Here is a 17,945-nt window from a genome sequence, read left to right as displayed (position 1 = left end):
GCTTTCTCTCAAATAAATAAAGGCTTAAAAATTTTTTTTGAACAATAAATGTGTGGTACAGAGCAGATGCTTAAATAGCTGAATGAAATTGTCAGGTCACATTCTGACCAACACAGCTTTCAGAATTTATCCTGAAGAATTATTCCAAATAAAGACGAAAAGGGGTAAGTCTTCACTAATGAGATATTATTGGATTTGTTTCTCCAAAATGGAAATTCCAAGATTTAAAAGGACTTAAAGGGCCCTAAAATTCAGATTGAGATTAGATTTTGTTCTCTAATCAAAGGACCCCTGAGCCCGGGGGGCTCAGAGGTTTAGCGCCGGCTTCAGCCCAGGGCCTGATCCTGGAGACCCGGGATCAAGTCCCACATCGGGCTCCCTGTGTGAAGCCTGCTTCTCTCTCTGCCTGTGTCTCTGCCTCTGTGTCTCACATGAATGGATAAATAAAATCTTAAAAAAATAAAAAAGAACAATGAACTTAACCACTATAATTCATCAAAGCAGCATTAATTGCAATAAACCCTACAAGCATACAAAGCTGATATTTCAGGGATCCCTGGGTGGCGCATCGATTTGGCGCCTGCCTTTGGCCCAGGGCGTGATCCTGGAGACCCGGGATCGAATCCCACATCGGGCTCCCGGTGCATGGAGCCTGCTTCTCCCTCTGCCTACGTCTCTGCCTCTCTCTGTGTGTGTGTGTGTGTGTGTGTGTGTGTGACTATCATAAATAAATAAAAATTAAAAAAAAAATTTCAATATACTACATACACTGAACTACATGAAAAGAAAAAATAAGTACTGAGTAATTCCAAGAATTGAGCTTTTCCATTAGAAAAGAGTGACCCAAGTTTGAATATCTAAGAATTTATTCTACAAAAAAGCTAACACACGTAAAAAAAATGTTGTAACAGCAATGTCAATAGCAAAAACAAAAAATAAAGTATACAGGGATCCCTGGTGGCTCAGCAGTTTAGCGCCTGTCTTGAGCCCAGGGCATGATCCTGGAGTCCGAGGACCGAGTCCCACATCGGGCTCCCTGGGTGGAGCCTGCTTCTCACACCTCTCTCTCTCTCTCTCTCGCTTCTCACACCTCTCTCTCTCTCTGTGTCTCTCATGAATAAATTTTTAAAATCTTAAAAAAAAAAAGTATATAACCTAAATGTCCATCAATAGAGAAATAAATTATGATCATTCATATAATGGTGTCCTACACCGCCTTAAATGAAGAAACATCTTACGTATAGAATAAGGAGTACTTTATTTTCTTCTTTTTCTTTCTTTCTTTTTTTTTTTTTTTTTTGAAAGGCAGACTCCATGTTCAACCGGGCTCAAATTCACTACCCTAAGATCCAGAGTCAGATGCTCTACCAACTAAGCCAGCCAGGCCTGCAAGGAATCATTTCCTTTTTTTTTTTTTTTTTTCTTTTTTCAAGGAATCATTTCTAAGACAGACTGGTAAGTTAGAAAAGAAAAAACCCAAGATACAGAAAACTATCATATGCCAACATATGAAAAAAGGATGGAAAATATTTTACTATTTTCTTCATTTTTAAACTTTTTAAGAATAATTTTGTTTAACATGGTTCAGCTTTATCAGAATAATATTTTACTGTTTTCTATGTGCAAGTATCTTCGAAAGAACAGTTAAGAAACAGAAAACATCAATTGCCTAGGGCAAAGAAAAAACGAGTAACTGGGGTAATCAGGTTAATAGATGATCTATTTTAAAAATAAAATTAGGGCACCTGGGTGGCTCAGATGGTTAAGCACCTGCCTTTAGCTCAGGTCATGATCGCCAGGTCCTGGGATCAAGCCCCCACATCAGGCTCCTGGCACAGCGGGGTCCACTTCTCCCTTTCCCCACTTGTACTCTCTCCCCTGTCTCTCAAATGAACAAATAAAATATTTTAAATAAAAAAATAATAAAATAAATAAATAAATAATAAAAATAAAGTTAAACCACAACCTCTACATATCCCAAAAACAAGGAAAAGAGAAAAAACTTACCATACAAACTCTTCTTATATTTACCTGAAATAATTAGGCACCTGTTTCACTTAAAAGCTTGTACTTATATACTACCCACCTTATATAACAAATGTAATTTGTAACGGAGACAAAGGAGAATTCGTATTTTTTTTTAAATAATGCTTATGACAGGAACTGTATTAGGTGCTTTTTTTTTTTTTTTAAGATTTTATTTATTCACTCATGAGAGACAGAGAGAGAGAGAGAGAGAGAGAGAGAGAGGCAGAGACACAGGCAGAGGGAGAATCAGGCTCCATGCAGAGAGCCCGACGTGGGACTTGATCCTGGGTCTCCAGGCCCTGGGCTGAAGGTGGTGCTAAACCGCTGAGCCACCTGGGCTGCCCCTAGGTGCTCTTCTTAACTTCATTTATTCCTAACAAGGATGTCAGACAAATTTTATTTTTATCCTTATTTTGCAGATGAGGAAAATAAAGTTCAGAAAAGCTACCTACTACTATCACACAACTAGTGTAAGTTTTAATTTAACAACATATACAATTCTAAGTATGGAACTCCATTTGATTTATTTTTTAAAGATCTTGTTTGTTTATTCATGAGAGATAGATAGGAGCAGATAGGCAGAGGGAAAAGCAGGTTCCCTGCGGGGAGCCCGATGTGGGACTCAATCCCAGGTTCACAACTTGAGCCAAAGGCAGATGCTCAACCACTGAGCCACCCATGCATGCATCTCTCCATTTGATTTATTAATAAGAAAAGGGTACCATCACTAAAACTAAGATACAGTATACTATTTAACTTTCATAAACATTGCATGAGGGACACCTGGGTGGCTCAGCAGTTGAAAACCAGCCTTCAACTCAGGGTGTGATCCTGGAGTCCCATGCAGGGAGCCTGCTTCTCTCTCTGCCTATGTCTCTGCCTCTCTCTGTATCTAATGTCTCCATTCTTCCCAAAAAAAAAAAAAAAAAAGGCATGAAATGCTCAACAAGTCAAAACTATACTTGAGAACAAGGATTTTTTAAAATTGAAGGTCAACAGTGAAAACACTGAGGCAAAAGATTTGAATTGAACACTTCTCCAAAGAGGAGCATGGGAAAAGATGTTCAACGGCATTAGCCACACTACCAAACAATGTACTTGTCCATACTCATTAGAATGGGTACAAAGATATAAAATAACAAGTGTTAGTAAGGATAAGGAAAAATTGGAACCCTGGTAAACTACTTGTGGAATTGAAAAGTGATCGAGTGAAAAGTCTGGTAGTTCTTCAGAAAGTTAGTGTTACCATATAACCCATCAATTCCATTCTTTATTATATATCTCAAAAATTGAAAACAAAGATCCAAGAACTCATAAACAAATGTTGAAACTCTTAATAGCCACAAAATGGAAATAAATTAAATATCCAACTGAATAAACAAAATGTAAAATATCCACAGAACTATTTGTTCGTTATTATAAATAATATTCATACAGTATTATTACTCATAAAAAGGAATGAAATACTGGCACAGACTCCCAACATGGATGAAACATCTTAAAGGGGGGGGAAGGAAGAGTTGAGGAAGAGAATCTCAAGCAAGGGTCCACATTCAGTGCAGAGCCCCACGTGTGGCTCAATCTCATGATCCTGAGATCATGACCTGAGCTGAAAGTTGGACATTTAAGTGACTGAACCACCTAGGTGCCCCCACGAGACAGATGAATCTTGAAAGCACTGTGCTAAGTGGAAGAAGGCAGACACAAATGGCCACATCTGGTATGATTGCATTTATATGAAATGTCCAGAAAGGCAAATCCATAAAAGCAGAAAGATGAGTGGTTGCCAGGGTCTGGAGGGAGAAGGAAATGGGAGAGCAACTGCTAATAGATTCAAGTATTTCTTTTCGAGGTGATGAAAACATTCTGGAGTTAGATGGTGATGATTAAGTAACTTAGTAAATCCACTAAAAACTACCAAACTGCACATTCATTCTAAGGGTAAATTTTAAAGTTTGTGAAGTACATCTTAATTTTAAAACATAGATAAGGACAGCACCTGTGGCTCAGCAGTTTAGCGCCACCTTCAGCCTGGGACGTGATCCTGGGGACCTGGGATCAAGTCTCGCATCGGGCTCCCTGCATGGGGCCTGCTTCTTTCTCCCTCTGCCTGTGTCTCTGCCTCTCTCTCTGTCTCTCATGAATAAATAAATATTTTTAAAAAATAAAAAATAGTAAAACATAGATAAGAAAAAAATGAGACTAAACCAAAACAAACCAGACATTTCATAATTTTTATAGAAAAATTTAAATCTGTGGCTTCTTTAAAGAAAAAATTGAGGGGGATTCCTGGGTGGCTCAGTTGTTTGGCACCTGCCTTTGGCCCAGGGCATGATCCTGGAGACCCGGGATCAAGTCCCACATCAGGCTCCCTTGCATGAAGCCTGCTTCTCCCTCTGCCTGTGTCTCTGCGTGTGTGTGTGTGTGTGTGTGTGTGTGTGTGTGTGTCTCACATCAATAAAAATAAAATCTATTAAAAAAAAAAAAGGAAAAATTGAGGGGGCAATTGGGTGGCTCAGTTAGGCATCGCTCCCTGCTCAGCAGAGAGTCTGCTTCTCCCTCTCCTGCTTGCCACTTGCTTATGTACGGATGCACGGTCTCTATGTCAAATAAATGAATAAAATCTTAAAGAAAAAAAAAAGGATGCCTGGGTGGCTCAGCGGTTGAGGATCTGCCTTCCACCCACCAAGGCATGATCCCCAGTCTGGGGATCGAGTCCCGCATCTGGCTCCCCACAAGGAGCCTGCTTCTCCCTCCTATCTGTGTCTCTGCCCCTCTCTGTGTGTCTCATGAATAAATAAAATCTTTAAAAAAAAAAAATAGATTGGGATAAAATCTTTTATATATTAAAGCTGAGGAGAACCTTCTTTCTACTGCATACTCATTCCTCTAATGGCACTTGTTTTCTAAGTTTACTTACATGCTGTATTTCCTGCTGGCTGGCTCGGTAGTTTTTCTTGGTTAAATTGTCCACCAGGTAGCTGATTTGAGACAAGGCCAGCGAGAGCGAGTCAAGATTCATTGCTGGTTGGGGCGGAAGCAGGCGGCCGAGCCCGGCGCAAAATCACCATTATTCCCCTTTAGTCACCTCAGAGGCAGGTTAATGCTTTCTTTGTAATTAGCCTATATCTGATGTCTGTACAGTGTCTTCAGTTCTTCTTTACCAGGGGTATTACTCTGTCCTGAAACATGGCACCTGTTTTTTTTTTAAAAAAAAAAAAAAAAAAGAAAAGAAAAATCAGATTTTTAAATTAGTTTTTTTATATAGAGAAGAGTTGAATAGCCATTGTCTCTCCAACTTAATACCTGAAAGACCACTAAGGACTCAAAAAAAAAAAAATTTTTTTTTAAGATGTCTCGACCACTAGTTACAGAAGAAGATGCCAAGTTGGAAAATTAGGTAAGGCCAGTATAAGCAGGAAATATCCCCCCTCAAAAAAGTTGCAGTTTAGCAAGACAAAATATATGGATTTCTATTTTATCTACTTGAAAATGATTGCTTATACTATACTCTTCAGAAATAGCAGGAAAGTACTTAAAATTAGGACTAATGGAAAGAAACTCATCTGACATTTTCAGTTCCTCTACACACACCATCTACAACCTACTTTTAAGATTTCATTTATTGACTTTACTCCTTGTGTACTACACTTCAGAATCAAGTATGATAGTTTGGCCCTAAAGCTGTACCTTAGGGTGTATGTTTTAGGTTTTAAATGGCTGTCATAAATGCAAGTAAGAGCTTCAGAACCCAAATTCCTTCCCACATTGTTGAAAATATTACTAAGATTTAGAAAAGGAAGCCCTAAGCAGAAAATGACAGGATGCTTATCTGTTTAATTCCAACCTGGGGCTGAGTCAGAAAAACTATTCTGTATTAAAAAAAGGGGCGGAGGAAAAAAAAGGAGGGGAGAGAATCACAAGTTTTTCTTAGGAATTCACCAAGTACCGCTGATGAAACACAAAAATCTTTAAAAACAAGGAGCTGAACTTATGCAAAACTTCATGTTCTAAAATCCCCAAATTTCATTATAATCAGAAAATTCACGAAGATTTTTATTTTTTTTATTTTAAAGATTTTATTTATTTATTCATAGACACACAGAGAGAGACAGGCAGAGACACAAGCAGAGGGAGAAGCAGGCTCCACGCAGACAGCCCGACGTGGGACTCAATCCATGGTCTCCAGGATCACACCCTGGGCTGCAGGTGGCGCTAAACCGCTGCGCCACAGAGGCTGCCCCACAAAGATTTTTTTTAAAGATTTCATCCATTCATTTATGAGAGACAAAAAGAGAGAGAGGCAGAGAGACACAGGGAGAGGGAGAAGCAGGCTCCATGCAGGGAGCCCAATGTGGGACTTGATCCCAGCACTCTAGGATCACACCCTGAGCCAAGGCAGAAGCTCAACTGCTGAGCCACCCAGGCATCCTGAAAATTCACAAAGATTAAAAGGCTCTCTTAGAGACAGTAAAACCTTTACCTTTAACAATTTCTAAACAAATTAGAAACACTACATTGTTTTGGTGTTTCAACTTTATACAAAGCAAAAGTTCAACCTATGGTATCACTCCACATGCTCCCTAAAGAAAGAGAAGGAGCAGGTAGCCCGGGTGGCTCAGCAGGTTAGCGCCGCCTGCAGCCCAGGGCGTGATCCTAGAGACCTGGGATCGAGTCCCACGTCAGGCTCCCTGCATGGAGCCTGCTTCTCCCTCTGCCTGTGTCTCGGCCTCTCTCTCCTCGTGTCTTTCATGAATAAATAAATTTTTTAAAAAAAATTTAAAAAGAGGAGGAGCTTGAAAATGTGCCAAGATGTTTTGTTCATTCTAAATAACACATGAATTGTTTTTATCTATCCATTACTTGCAACTAAACTAGCCTGTTATAAATCTTAGAGAAGTCTCCTTCACATTCTATTTATAGCAATATTTCCTATATCTGACTAGTAAGACATCCAACTTTGAGGGCCTATATAAGTTTACAAGCAAAGGGCAGCCCCAGTGGCACAGCAGTTTAGCGCTGCCTGCAGCCGGGGTGTGATCCTGGAGACCCGGGATTGAGTCCCACATCGGGCTTCCTGCATGGAACCTGCTTCTCCCTCTGCCTGTGTCTCTGCCTCTCTCTCGCTCTCTCTGAATGAATAAATAAATCTTAAAAAAAAAAAAAAAGTTTACAAGCAAAGAGAGGACTCATCAGACTGTTAACAACAGTATTAACTGTACAACCTTTCCTAAAATTCAAAATAAATAAAGTATCCCTCCAGATATAGAAGTTCTTTTTGCATCAAGAACTCCAAGGACACAGATTTTCAGGGAAGTCTATCTCAGCAAAAGGAAAAAGTAAAGTAAAAGAGTAAAAAGTAAAAAAAATTAAAAAATAATAAAAAATAAAAATTAAAAAAAAAGAGTAAAAAGTAACTCTTTAGGGGCTCCTGGGTGGCTCAGTTAGTTAAGCGTCAGACTCCTCATTTTGGCTCAGGTCATGATCTCAGGTGGAGAGATTGGCTAGCCACAGGCTCCCAGCTCAGTTAGGAGTCTGCTTAAGATTCTCAACCTGTGGGGACCCCCGGGTGGCTCAGTAGTTTGCACCTGCCTTCGACCCGGCTTGTGGTCCTGGAGTCCCGGGATCGAGATTCACATCAGGCTCTCTGCACGGAGCCTGCTTCTCCCTCTGCTTGTGTCTCTGCCGCGCGCTCTCTCTCTGTGTGTCTCTCATTAATAAATAAATCAATCTTGAAAAAAAAAAAAAAAAGATTCTCTCCCTATGACCATCCCCCTGGCTCCCACAAGCTCTCTCTCTCTCTCTCTCAAATAAATAAATAAATAAATAAATAAATAAATAAATCTAAAAACAAAAATCATTTCTTAGTTGAGTCTAATGAAAGCCCTATACAATGAAACTACAAGACTTTGTTGAAAGACATCAAATATGACACAAACAGCCACCCAAAGGGAGCCTGCTTCTCCCTCTGCCTATGTGTCTACCTCTCTCTCTCATGAATAAATAAAATCTTCAAAAAAAAAAAGACACAAATGGAAAGACATATGTTAATGGGTTAGAATAGTTAATACTTTTTTTTTTTTTTTAATAGTTAATACTCTTAAAATGTCCACATCACTCACAGAGTTAAGCATCTGACTCTTGATTTCAGTTCAGGTCATGATCTCAGGATTGTGAGATGGAGCCCTGCATCAGGCTCTCCGGTGGGCATGGTGCCTGCTTAAAATTCTCTCTCCCTCTCTAAAAATTAGTAATTTAAAAAAAAATTTAAATTAAATGTCCACACCACCCAAAGCCATGTAGATTCAACAAAAACCCTGTGAAAATTCCAATGGCATTTTTCACATAAACAGAAAAACAAAAGTCCTAAATTGGTATGGAACTATAAAAGATCCTCAAGAGCCAAAGCAATCATGAAACATAAGAACAAAACCAGGGGGACACCTGGGTGGCTCCGCGGTTGAGCGCCTGCCTTCGGCCCAGGGTGCAATACTGGAGTCGTGGGATTGAGTCCCACATCAGGCTTCCTGCATGGAGCCTACTTTTCCCTCTACCTATGTCTCTACTTCCTTCTCTTTCATGACTAAATAAATAAAACCTTAAAAAAAAAAAAAAGAACAGAGAGTATATACAGTCAACTAAAAACTTGATAAGGGAAGCAAGAACAACCTATGGGGAAAGGACAATGTCTTAAAATGGTGCTGGGAAAACTGGATAAATCCATGCAAAAAAATGAAAACAGACCTCTATCCTAACACCACTCACAAAAATTAACTCAAAACTAAACAGAAGACCTGATACCAAAAAAATTCCTAGAAGAAGGACACCTGGATGGCTCAGAGCATGATCCCAGAGTCCCAGGGTCTGGTCCCGCATGGGGCTTCCTGCATGGAACCTGCTTCTCCCTCTGCCTATGTCTCTGCCTCTCTCTCTCATGAATAAATAAATAAAATCTTTAAAAAAAAATTCCTAGAAGAAAACGCACAAAGGATACTTTTCAGGGCCAGTCTTGGCAATGATTTTTTTTGGACATGAGGCCAAAAACACAAACAACCAAAGAAAAAAATAATAAACGCAACTACATCAAAATTAAAAGCTTCTGCACAAAGGAAACAATTGACCAAATGAAAAGGCAATCTACAGAATGAGAGAATATTTGCAAAACATGTACCAGATAAAGGGTTAATACACCCCTCTTTTTAATTAAAAAAAAATTCCTACAACTCAGTAACAACAAAAAAAGTCACAATCCAGGGGCACCTGGGTGGCTCAGTTGGTTAAGCTTCTGCCTTTGGCTCAGATCATAATCCCAGGGTCCTGGGATCAAGCCCTACATCGGTCTCCCTGCTCAGTGAGTAGCCTGCTTCTCCCTCTCCTACTCTCCCTGTTTGTGTTCTGTTGTCAAATAAATAAATAAAATCTTTTTTAAAAATCACAATCTGGGCAGCCCGGGTGGCTCAGCGGTTTAGCGCTACCTTCAGCCCAGGGCCTGATCCTGGAGACCCGGGATCGAGTCCCACATCGGGCTCCCTGCATGGAGCCTGCTTCTCCCTCTGTCTGTGTCTCTGCCTCTCTCTCTGTCTCTCATGAATAAATAAATTAAAATCTTTAAAAAAAAAAATCACAATCCAATTAAAAAATGGGCAGAAAACCAAAAGATGTCTTTTTCTCAAAGACATCTGCAAAGGTGCTCAACATCACTAATCATCAGGGAAATGCACACCAAAACCAGGATAAAACACCATCTAACACCTGTAAGAATGGCTACAACAAGAAAAGGGCTGGAGAGGACATGGAGAAAAGGGAACCCCTATGTACTGCTGTTTGGACTCTAAAGTGGTTCTACCACTATGGAGAACAGTGTAGATCCTCAAAAAATTAAAAATAGAGGTGTCTGGCTCAATCGGTAGAGCATATGACTCTTGATCTCAGGGTTGTGAGTTCAAACCCCACATTGGGCATGGAGCTGACTTTAAAAGCACAATAATAATTAATAATAAAACTACCAGAGAACCCAGTAATTCCACTTCTGGGTACATATCCAAAGGTAATGAAAACAGGTTACTGAAAAGATACATGCACTCCCATGTTTACTGCAACATTATTCACAATAACCAAGATATGAAAACAACCTGGATGCGTGGCTGGCTCAGTTGGTAGAACATGTAGATTTCAGGGTTCAGAGTTCAAGCCCCACATTGGGTAGAAAGATTACTTAAAAATAAAATCTTAAAAAAATATATGGAAACAATCTAAGTGTCAACAAATGAATGGAAAATATGTGGTGCATATATACACTGGAATACTTTTCAGCCATGGGGGGAAAAAATACTGTCATTTGTGACAACATGGATGGCCTTGAGTATATTATGCTGAGATAAATCAGACAGAATAAGACAAATACTGTATGATATCGGTCATATGTGGAATCTTAAAAACAACTCTGAAACAGAAAACATATTGTGGTTACCAGAGGTGGGGAAGGGTGGGGTATAGGCATGGGGGTGGTGAAATGATGAAGGTGGTCAACAGATTAACTTTCAATTATGATCAGTAAGTCTCAAAGATATAATGTATGGCATGGTGATTAAAGAGTAAATCTTAAAAGTTCTCATCACAAGGAATAAAAAATTCTTCTAGCTATGGGTGGTGGTAGATTTCTTGTTGTTGTTCTTATTGTTGTTTTTAAGTAGGCTCCAAGCCCAGTGTGGAGCCCAGCATGGAATCCAATGCAGGGTTTGAACTCATATCCTGAGATCGAAGACTTGAGCTGAGACCAAGAACCGGACACTTAACTGACTAAGCCACCCAGGTGTTCCTGGATAGTGGTAGATGTTAACTAGATTTATTAGTGTTCATTTCACAATATACAGAAATACTGAATCATTATGTTGTACACCTGAAACTATTATAGTGCTCTATGTTGACTCTACCTCAAAAACAAAATAAATAATTTAAGTACCAAATGACAAAACAGAGTGAGGGGCACCTGGGTGGCTCAGTAGGTTAGTGTCTGTCTGCTTTTGTCTCGGTTCATGATCCCAGGGTCCTGGGATCCAGCCCCGCATCAGGCTCCCTGCTGCACGGGGAGCCTGCTTCTCCCTCTGCCTCTGCCTGTCATTCCTCCTGCTTGTGCTGTCAATAAATAAAAATAAAATTAAAAACAAAAACAAAAAAAAAGCAGAGTGAAATAGTCATAACCAGGAAGTGAAGACAGGAATGTTTAAGGGTACAAACTTGTGATTTGTAGGTAAGTCTTGGAGATCTAATACACAATACAGTGATTATATACAACAAAACTGTATTATAAACATTAAACCTGCTAAGAGACTAGAAAAAAAAAAGATTTATTCATGAGAGACACAGAGACAGAGGCAGACACACAGGCAGAGGGAGAAGCAGGCTCCATGCAGAAGTCTGATGTGGGACCCAATCCCAGGACTCTAGGATCACACCCTGGGCCGAAGGCAGATGCTCAATCATGGAGCCACCCAGGTGTCCCAGAGACTAGATCTTAATTGTTATCATCACTAGAATAATCATTTGAAGTGACAGAGTATTAGCTAATGCTACAATGGTATGAATGTAACAAATCATGTAGCACACCTTAAACTTGTATGTCAACTATATCTCAATTTTTTTAAAAACATACCCTACTGGCGCCTGGGTGGTTCAGTGGTTGAACGTCTGCCTTTGGCTTGAATGATGATCCCAGGGTCCCCAGGGTCCTCAGATTGAGTCCCGTATCAGTCCCCCCCCACCCCCGCCCCGCCCCCCCGTGGGGAGCCTGCTTCGCCCTCTGCCTATGTCTCTGCCTCTCTGTCTCATGAATAAATAAAATCCTAAAAAAAAAATAAATGCCCTAGATAGAAACAATGATATCCCAAAAGCAATGCACCCATGTAACTCCTAAATCTTGGTTTCTGAACACTAAAAAGCAATGGTTTCTTAGAGAAATGACTAATTCCAAGAGTCTGGATAAGGAAAATAAATACAAGGTTAGTTTGTATCCATTCCGTGACAAAAGGAAACACTCAAAAATCCAAGAGGGATATGTCAGGAAGATACAAAAGCCAATTAAAGGCAGTCTCACTTAATTCTGGGTCCATCTGGACATCGAAAAAGGACTTATATTATGATCAATGACCAACTGTGTATTTTGCCCCCAGTGCAACATCATTTAGAAATGCCTAAAGGAGAAAAGAAAAAGAAAAAGAAAAAGAAAAAGAAAAAGAAAAAGAAATGCCTAAAGGGGGAGCAAAATTCAAAATAATGTGCATATTGTACTACTGTCAACCAATACATTCTAAATTCTTAATTTATCAAAACATATCATTTTGGGGGGCACCTGGATGGCTCAGTTGGTTAAGAGCCCAATTCTTGGTTTTGGCTCAGGTCATAATCTCATGGGTCATAAAGTTGGCTTGGGATTCTCCCCCCCTGCCCGTCCCCCAACTTGCACACAAAATCACAGACACCCTCTCTCAAATAAATAAATCTTAAAAAATATATATCATTTTTGAATGCATGCCAGTGAATACACAAGTTTATTATTTGGTGTCACAAATTTCTTTCTACATGTTGTAAGTTCTTCATATATGTACAGATATAAATAATCTAACACAGGGCACCTGGGTGGCTCAAGGGCTGAGTGTCTGCCTTTGGCTCAGGTTGTGATCCCAGGGTCCTGGGATCGAGTCCCACATTGGGTTCCTCACAGGGAGCCTGCTTCTCCCTCTGCCTATGTCTCTCATGAATAAATAAAATCTTAAAAAATAAAAACTAACACAATTAAATATTCTAACATAAATATATGATTAAAACAACAATGTGTTACTTAATCTGCAATTTCAGTAAAACACTATGGGTAAAAATGTCCTAACAAATCATAGCATAAAAAAAACTGAATACAGTAAATGAGAATCCCTGAATCCATGATTACACTTAAAGAGGAAGATGTACCTTTTACTAAAAGATGCCAACGAATAAATTGAAAAAGTAGGAAAGAAAAATAAAGATACCATTTTGTAACACCTGTAACCTGTATAAAAGTTGATTCAGGCAACTGGGGCGCCTGGGTGGTTTAGCTGGTTTAAGCATCCAGATCGTGATCTGATGGTTGTGGGATCAAGCCCTACATCAGGCTCTCTAGTCAGCAGGAAGTCGTCTTGAGATTCTTTCTCCTTTCCTTCTTCTACCCTCCCCTCACTCGCTCACGTGTGCATGCAACACACTTTCTCTAAAATAATCTTTTTTTTTTTTTTTTAAGTTGATTCAGGCCAAAAATTACCAATGCCTAAAAAACATCAGGTGCAAGAGTGCTGGGACATTTGCACACTATCACCCAACAAATTACCTACTAACTAGAGAAGGAAAAAAATGTCCCTTTACAATACACCCTGTACTGAAGGCGGCACTAAACCGCTGAGCCACCTGGGCTGCCCTACAATACAGCTATGGCAGTCACTACCTTAACCAAATGAGTAACCAAATGTATTACTAATGGTAAAACTGCCCAACATATAGGTCTACTGATGTGTTGCAATATGAAGTTATCACCTTGACGTATTCTTGCCAAAAATAATTACCATAAGCCTAACCATACCTCCATACCTATCAATTCCCAGGAAATAAAGAGGTTAAAGGGACAAGTTTATAATACGCATGAGACTCTAACAAATATATCCAAATACTGGTTCATTCTACCAAGTCACTGGCCTGCACTTGTCAAAACATCAGCAGGGAGAGAAAAAAATGGGGTCTGTTCTACATTACGAAACTAAAATAAAGCTCCTCTATAGGGAGCCTGATGCAGGACTCAATCCCAGGACCCCGGGATCACGCCCTGAGCCAAAGGCAGACGCTCAACCACTGAGCCACCCAGATGCCCCTCTCAATTGTATTTTAATTTTTAAAACTATAAAGTAGTTTTTACAAACTTAAAGTTTAAGATAAGTAATAGCAATTTTAGGGGATGCCTGGGTGGCTCAGCAGTTGGGCTCAGCTCAGGGCGTGATCCTGGAGTGCTGGGAAAGAGTCCCACATCAAGCTCCCTGCATGGAGCCTGCTTCTCCCTCTGCCTATATCTCTGCCTCTCTCTCCCTGGGTCTCTCATGAATAAATAAAATCTTTAAAAAAAAAAAAAAGTAATAACAATTACTTTTTGTAAAACTTGGGCATCTTCTAACCAGAGCTTCCCCAAAAGGGTAGATCTTTAATGGGTAGGAGGTAGCACAGAGAATTAAGAATCTTCTAAGCCCTCAAGACAGTCTCGTAGAGCAGCTAACCCAGTCTACCTTCTGATAACATCAGGCGAATAGCAAGTATTTAGCATAAGCACAGTGGATGAGATATTCTATCACCTCATATCTGCTTTAAGAGTTTGCTGAAAAGTGAGCAGCTGGGGCACCTTGGTGGCTCAGGGGTTGAATGTCTGCCTTTAGCTCAGGTTGTGATCCTGGGGTCCTGGGATCGAGTCCTGCATTGGGCTTCTCCCTCTGCTTGTCTCTGCCCCTCTGTCTCTCATGAATGAATAAAATCTTTAAAAAAAAAAAAAAAGGAAAAAGAAAGAAGGGTGAGCAGCTGTCAGTCTTCAGTGGAGCTGTAGAAGTTTATAAAACATGTAACAAGGAGCATAGCCAGGCTGGACAAGATGTGACTAACTGGTGCAAAGTGATGATAGGCTGAGTGGCAGGTTCTTTTCTTTTCTTTTAAGATTTTATTTATTCATGAGAGACACAGAGAGAGAGAGAGAGAGAGAGAGAGGCAGAGACACAGGCAGAGGGAGAAGCGGGCTCCATGCAGGGAGCCCGACGTGGGACTCAATCCTGGGTCTCCAGGATCATGCCCCGGGCTGCAGGCGGCACTAAACCGCTGCGCCACTCAGGCTGCCCTGAGTGGCAGGTTGAGAGAAGGAATTAAAACTCACATCTCTTGTCGTCTATGTTTTAGTGGCATGTGAGATAGCTGTAACGCCTTACAATGCTGCAATGTAAACAAATTCTCATATTAAACATTTATCAGGGGGCAGCCTGGGAGGCTTAGTGATTTAGCACTACCTTCAGCCCAGGGCATGATCCTGGAGTCCCAGGATCGAGTCCCACGTCGGGCTCCCTGCATGGAGCCTGCTTCTCTCTCTGCCTGTGTCTCTGCGCCTCACTCTGTGTCTCTCATGAATAAATAAAATCTTTTAAAAATAAATAAATAAAATAAAAAATAAACATTTTTCAGGGACACCTGGGTGGCTCAGTGGTTGGGCGTCTGCCTTTGGCTCAGGGCATGATCCCAGAGTGCTGGGATCAAGTCCTGCATCAGGTTCCCTGCAGGGAGTCTGCGTATGTCTCTGCCTCTCTCTCCCTCTGTCTCTCATGAATAAGTCAAATCTTTAAAAAATAAATGAAGAAGGACAAACATTATAATTATATGGTCTCATTCATTTGGGGAATATAAAAAATAGTGAAAGGGATTAAAGGGGAAAGGAGAAAAAATGAGTGGGAAATATCAGAAAGGGAGACAGAACACGAGAGACTCCTAACTCTGGGAAACAAACTAGGGGGGGTGGAGGTGACTGGGTGACGGGCACTGAGGGGGGGGCACTTGATGGGATGAGCACTGGGTGTTATTCTATCTGTTGGCAAATTGAACACCAATAAAAATTAAATTTATATATAAAACAAATAAAATAAAAAATATAAAATAAAATAAAATAAAATAAATAAAATTTAAAAAATTTAAAAAATAAAATAATAAAATAAAATAATAAAATAAAATAAATAAATAAAATAAATTAAATTTAATTTAAAAATTAAATTAAATTAAATTAAAAAATAACATAACATAACATAACATAACATAACATAACATAACATAAAATAAGGCAGCCCAGGTGGCTCAGCGGTTTAGCACTGCCTTCAGCCCAGGGTCTGATCCTGGAGACCCGGGATCGAGTCCCACGTCGGGCTCCCTGCATGGAGCCTGCTTCTCCCTCTGCCTGTGTCTCTGCCTCTCTCTCTCTCTGTGTCTCTGGGCTCAAATATTATTTACAAATTTTTGAAAGTTAATTATTACATTTTGTTAAAAAGAAAAAAAAAGAAGAAAGCCATTACCTTTAAATATTTCAATTTGGGGGCACCTGGGTACTGCAGTCGATTGAGCGTCACTCTCGGTTTTGGCTCAGGTCAGATCTCATGGGTCCTGGGATTGAGCCCTGTACTCAGGGGAATCTACTTGAAGATTCTCTCCCTCTGCCCTCCCTCTACTTGCATATGTGCACACTCACTCTCCCTCAAATAAGATCTTAGGGACACCTGGGGTGGCTCAGTGGTTGAACATCTACCTTTGGCTCAAGGCATGATCCCAGGGTCCAGAGATCGATCCCACGTCGGGCTTCCTGCATGGAGCCTGCAACTCCCTGTGCCTATGTCTCTGCCTTGCTCTCTGTGTCCTTCATGAATAAATCAAATCTTTTGTAAAAAATAAAATCTTAAAACTCTCCTCTGCCCCTTTTCCTGCTTATGCACCCTCTCGTTCTAAGATAAATAAATCTTAAATATTTCCATTTTAAATCTTTGAATGGATCTAAAAAGGTCTTAAATATAACACCCTTATTTGTGCAAATGAGACTTCCCTTTGAGGTCAACTATCAATAATTTGGAGATGATTAAAATGTACATAGGCTTTTCAAGCATAAAACCATCATAAACCTGACTGCAGAAACAAGCTCAAATTCATTCAACTTTGAAATTATTTTTTAATTGGGCAAATTTACTATTATCCCTTATTTTATCAGGATTATATAAAATGTCCCAAATGATCTCCTTCCATTTCACTACAGGATTACTTCATAAATACCTTCATTTGCTAAAGATGACACTCCTATTAATACAAACACTTGAGCCTAGCTCTAAGCCATGTGACTAATTATTTACTTTTTGTTTTCTAGAACACCTACCTCAAGGGGCTTAACAGAATAAATATAGATTTTACTATAGTGCTATGTAACTAAGGCAATTATATATATAAGAACTGGGAAACAAGGGGGCACCTGGCTGGCTCAGTCAGAAGAGCATGTGATTTTATTTTATTTTATTATTATTATTTTTTTTTAATGATAGTCACAGAGAGAGAGAGAGAGAGAGGCAGAGACACAGGCAGAGGGAGAAGCAGGCTCCATGCACCGGGAGCCCAATGTGGGATTCGATCCCGGGTCTCCAGGATCGCGCCGTGGGCCAAAGGCAGGCGCTAAACTGCTGCGCCACCCAGGGATCCCGAGCATGTGATTTTAGATCATGGTTTTGAGTTTGAGCCCTACGGTGGACGTAGAGATTATTTAAATAAATTGGGGGGGGTGGAGCTTAAAAAAAAGAACTGGGAGATGGGAGAGACCGATTTAAAATGCTAAGCACCACCTTACATCAAAAAAATTAAAATCCTTAAGTACAGAACACTGTATTTTAAACACTCTGTATTCTTACACAATTTATTATTTTTTTATACAATTTTATTTGTCCATGAGACACACAGAGAGAGGCAGAGACACAGGCAGAGGGAGAAGCAGGCTTCATGCAGGGAGCCCGATGCAAGCATCCCAGGACTCCGGGATCATGCCGAGCCAAAGGCAGACACCCAACCACTGAGCCACCCAGGTGTCTCTCTTACGTACTTTAAAGACTGAGAACCACTAAACTTACTAATAGCTCTGGGAAATGTTTTTAGAAAGTATACCAGGGGTGCCTGGGTGGCCCAGTGGCTGAGCATCTGATCGTGATCTTGGGGTCCTGGGATGGAGTCCTACAACAAGCTCCCCGCAGGCAGCCTGCTTCTCCCTCTGCCTCTCTGGGTCTCTCATGAATAAACAAATAAAATCTTTAAAGAAAAAAAAAAAAAAAAAGCGAGAGAGAGAAAGTAAGTATGAATAC

General features: G+C 40.1%; 1 protein-coding gene across 7 annotated transcripts in view; it reads right to left on the bottom strand.

Annotated features, from left to right (window-relative positions):
• CNOT1 (CCR4-NOT transcription complex subunit 1) overlaps positions 1–17,945 on the bottom strand; it is a 99,463-nt gene that overhangs the window by 68,586 nt on the left and 12,932 nt on the right. For all 7 annotated transcript variants that reach the window (XM_072826867.1, XM_072826870.1, XM_072826869.1 and 4 more), the window contains exon 2: positions 4,949–5,224. In XM_072826867.1, coding sequence (XP_072682968.1) covers positions 4,949–5,050 — 102 coding nt within the window. In that variant the 5' untranslated portion in view covers positions 5,051–5,224. The remainder of the gene's footprint in view (positions 1–4,948; positions 5,225–17,945) is intronic.

The sequence above is a fragment of the Canis lupus genome, chromosome 5 (assembly GCF_048164855.1).
Source record: "Canis lupus baileyi chromosome 5, mCanLup2.hap1, whole genome shotgun sequence".
NCBI lineage: Eukaryota > Metazoa > Chordata > Mammalia > Carnivora > Canidae > Canis > Canis lupus.
Note: the sequence above shows the minus strand (reverse complement) of the source record. Positions and strands in the feature narration are given on the sequence as shown.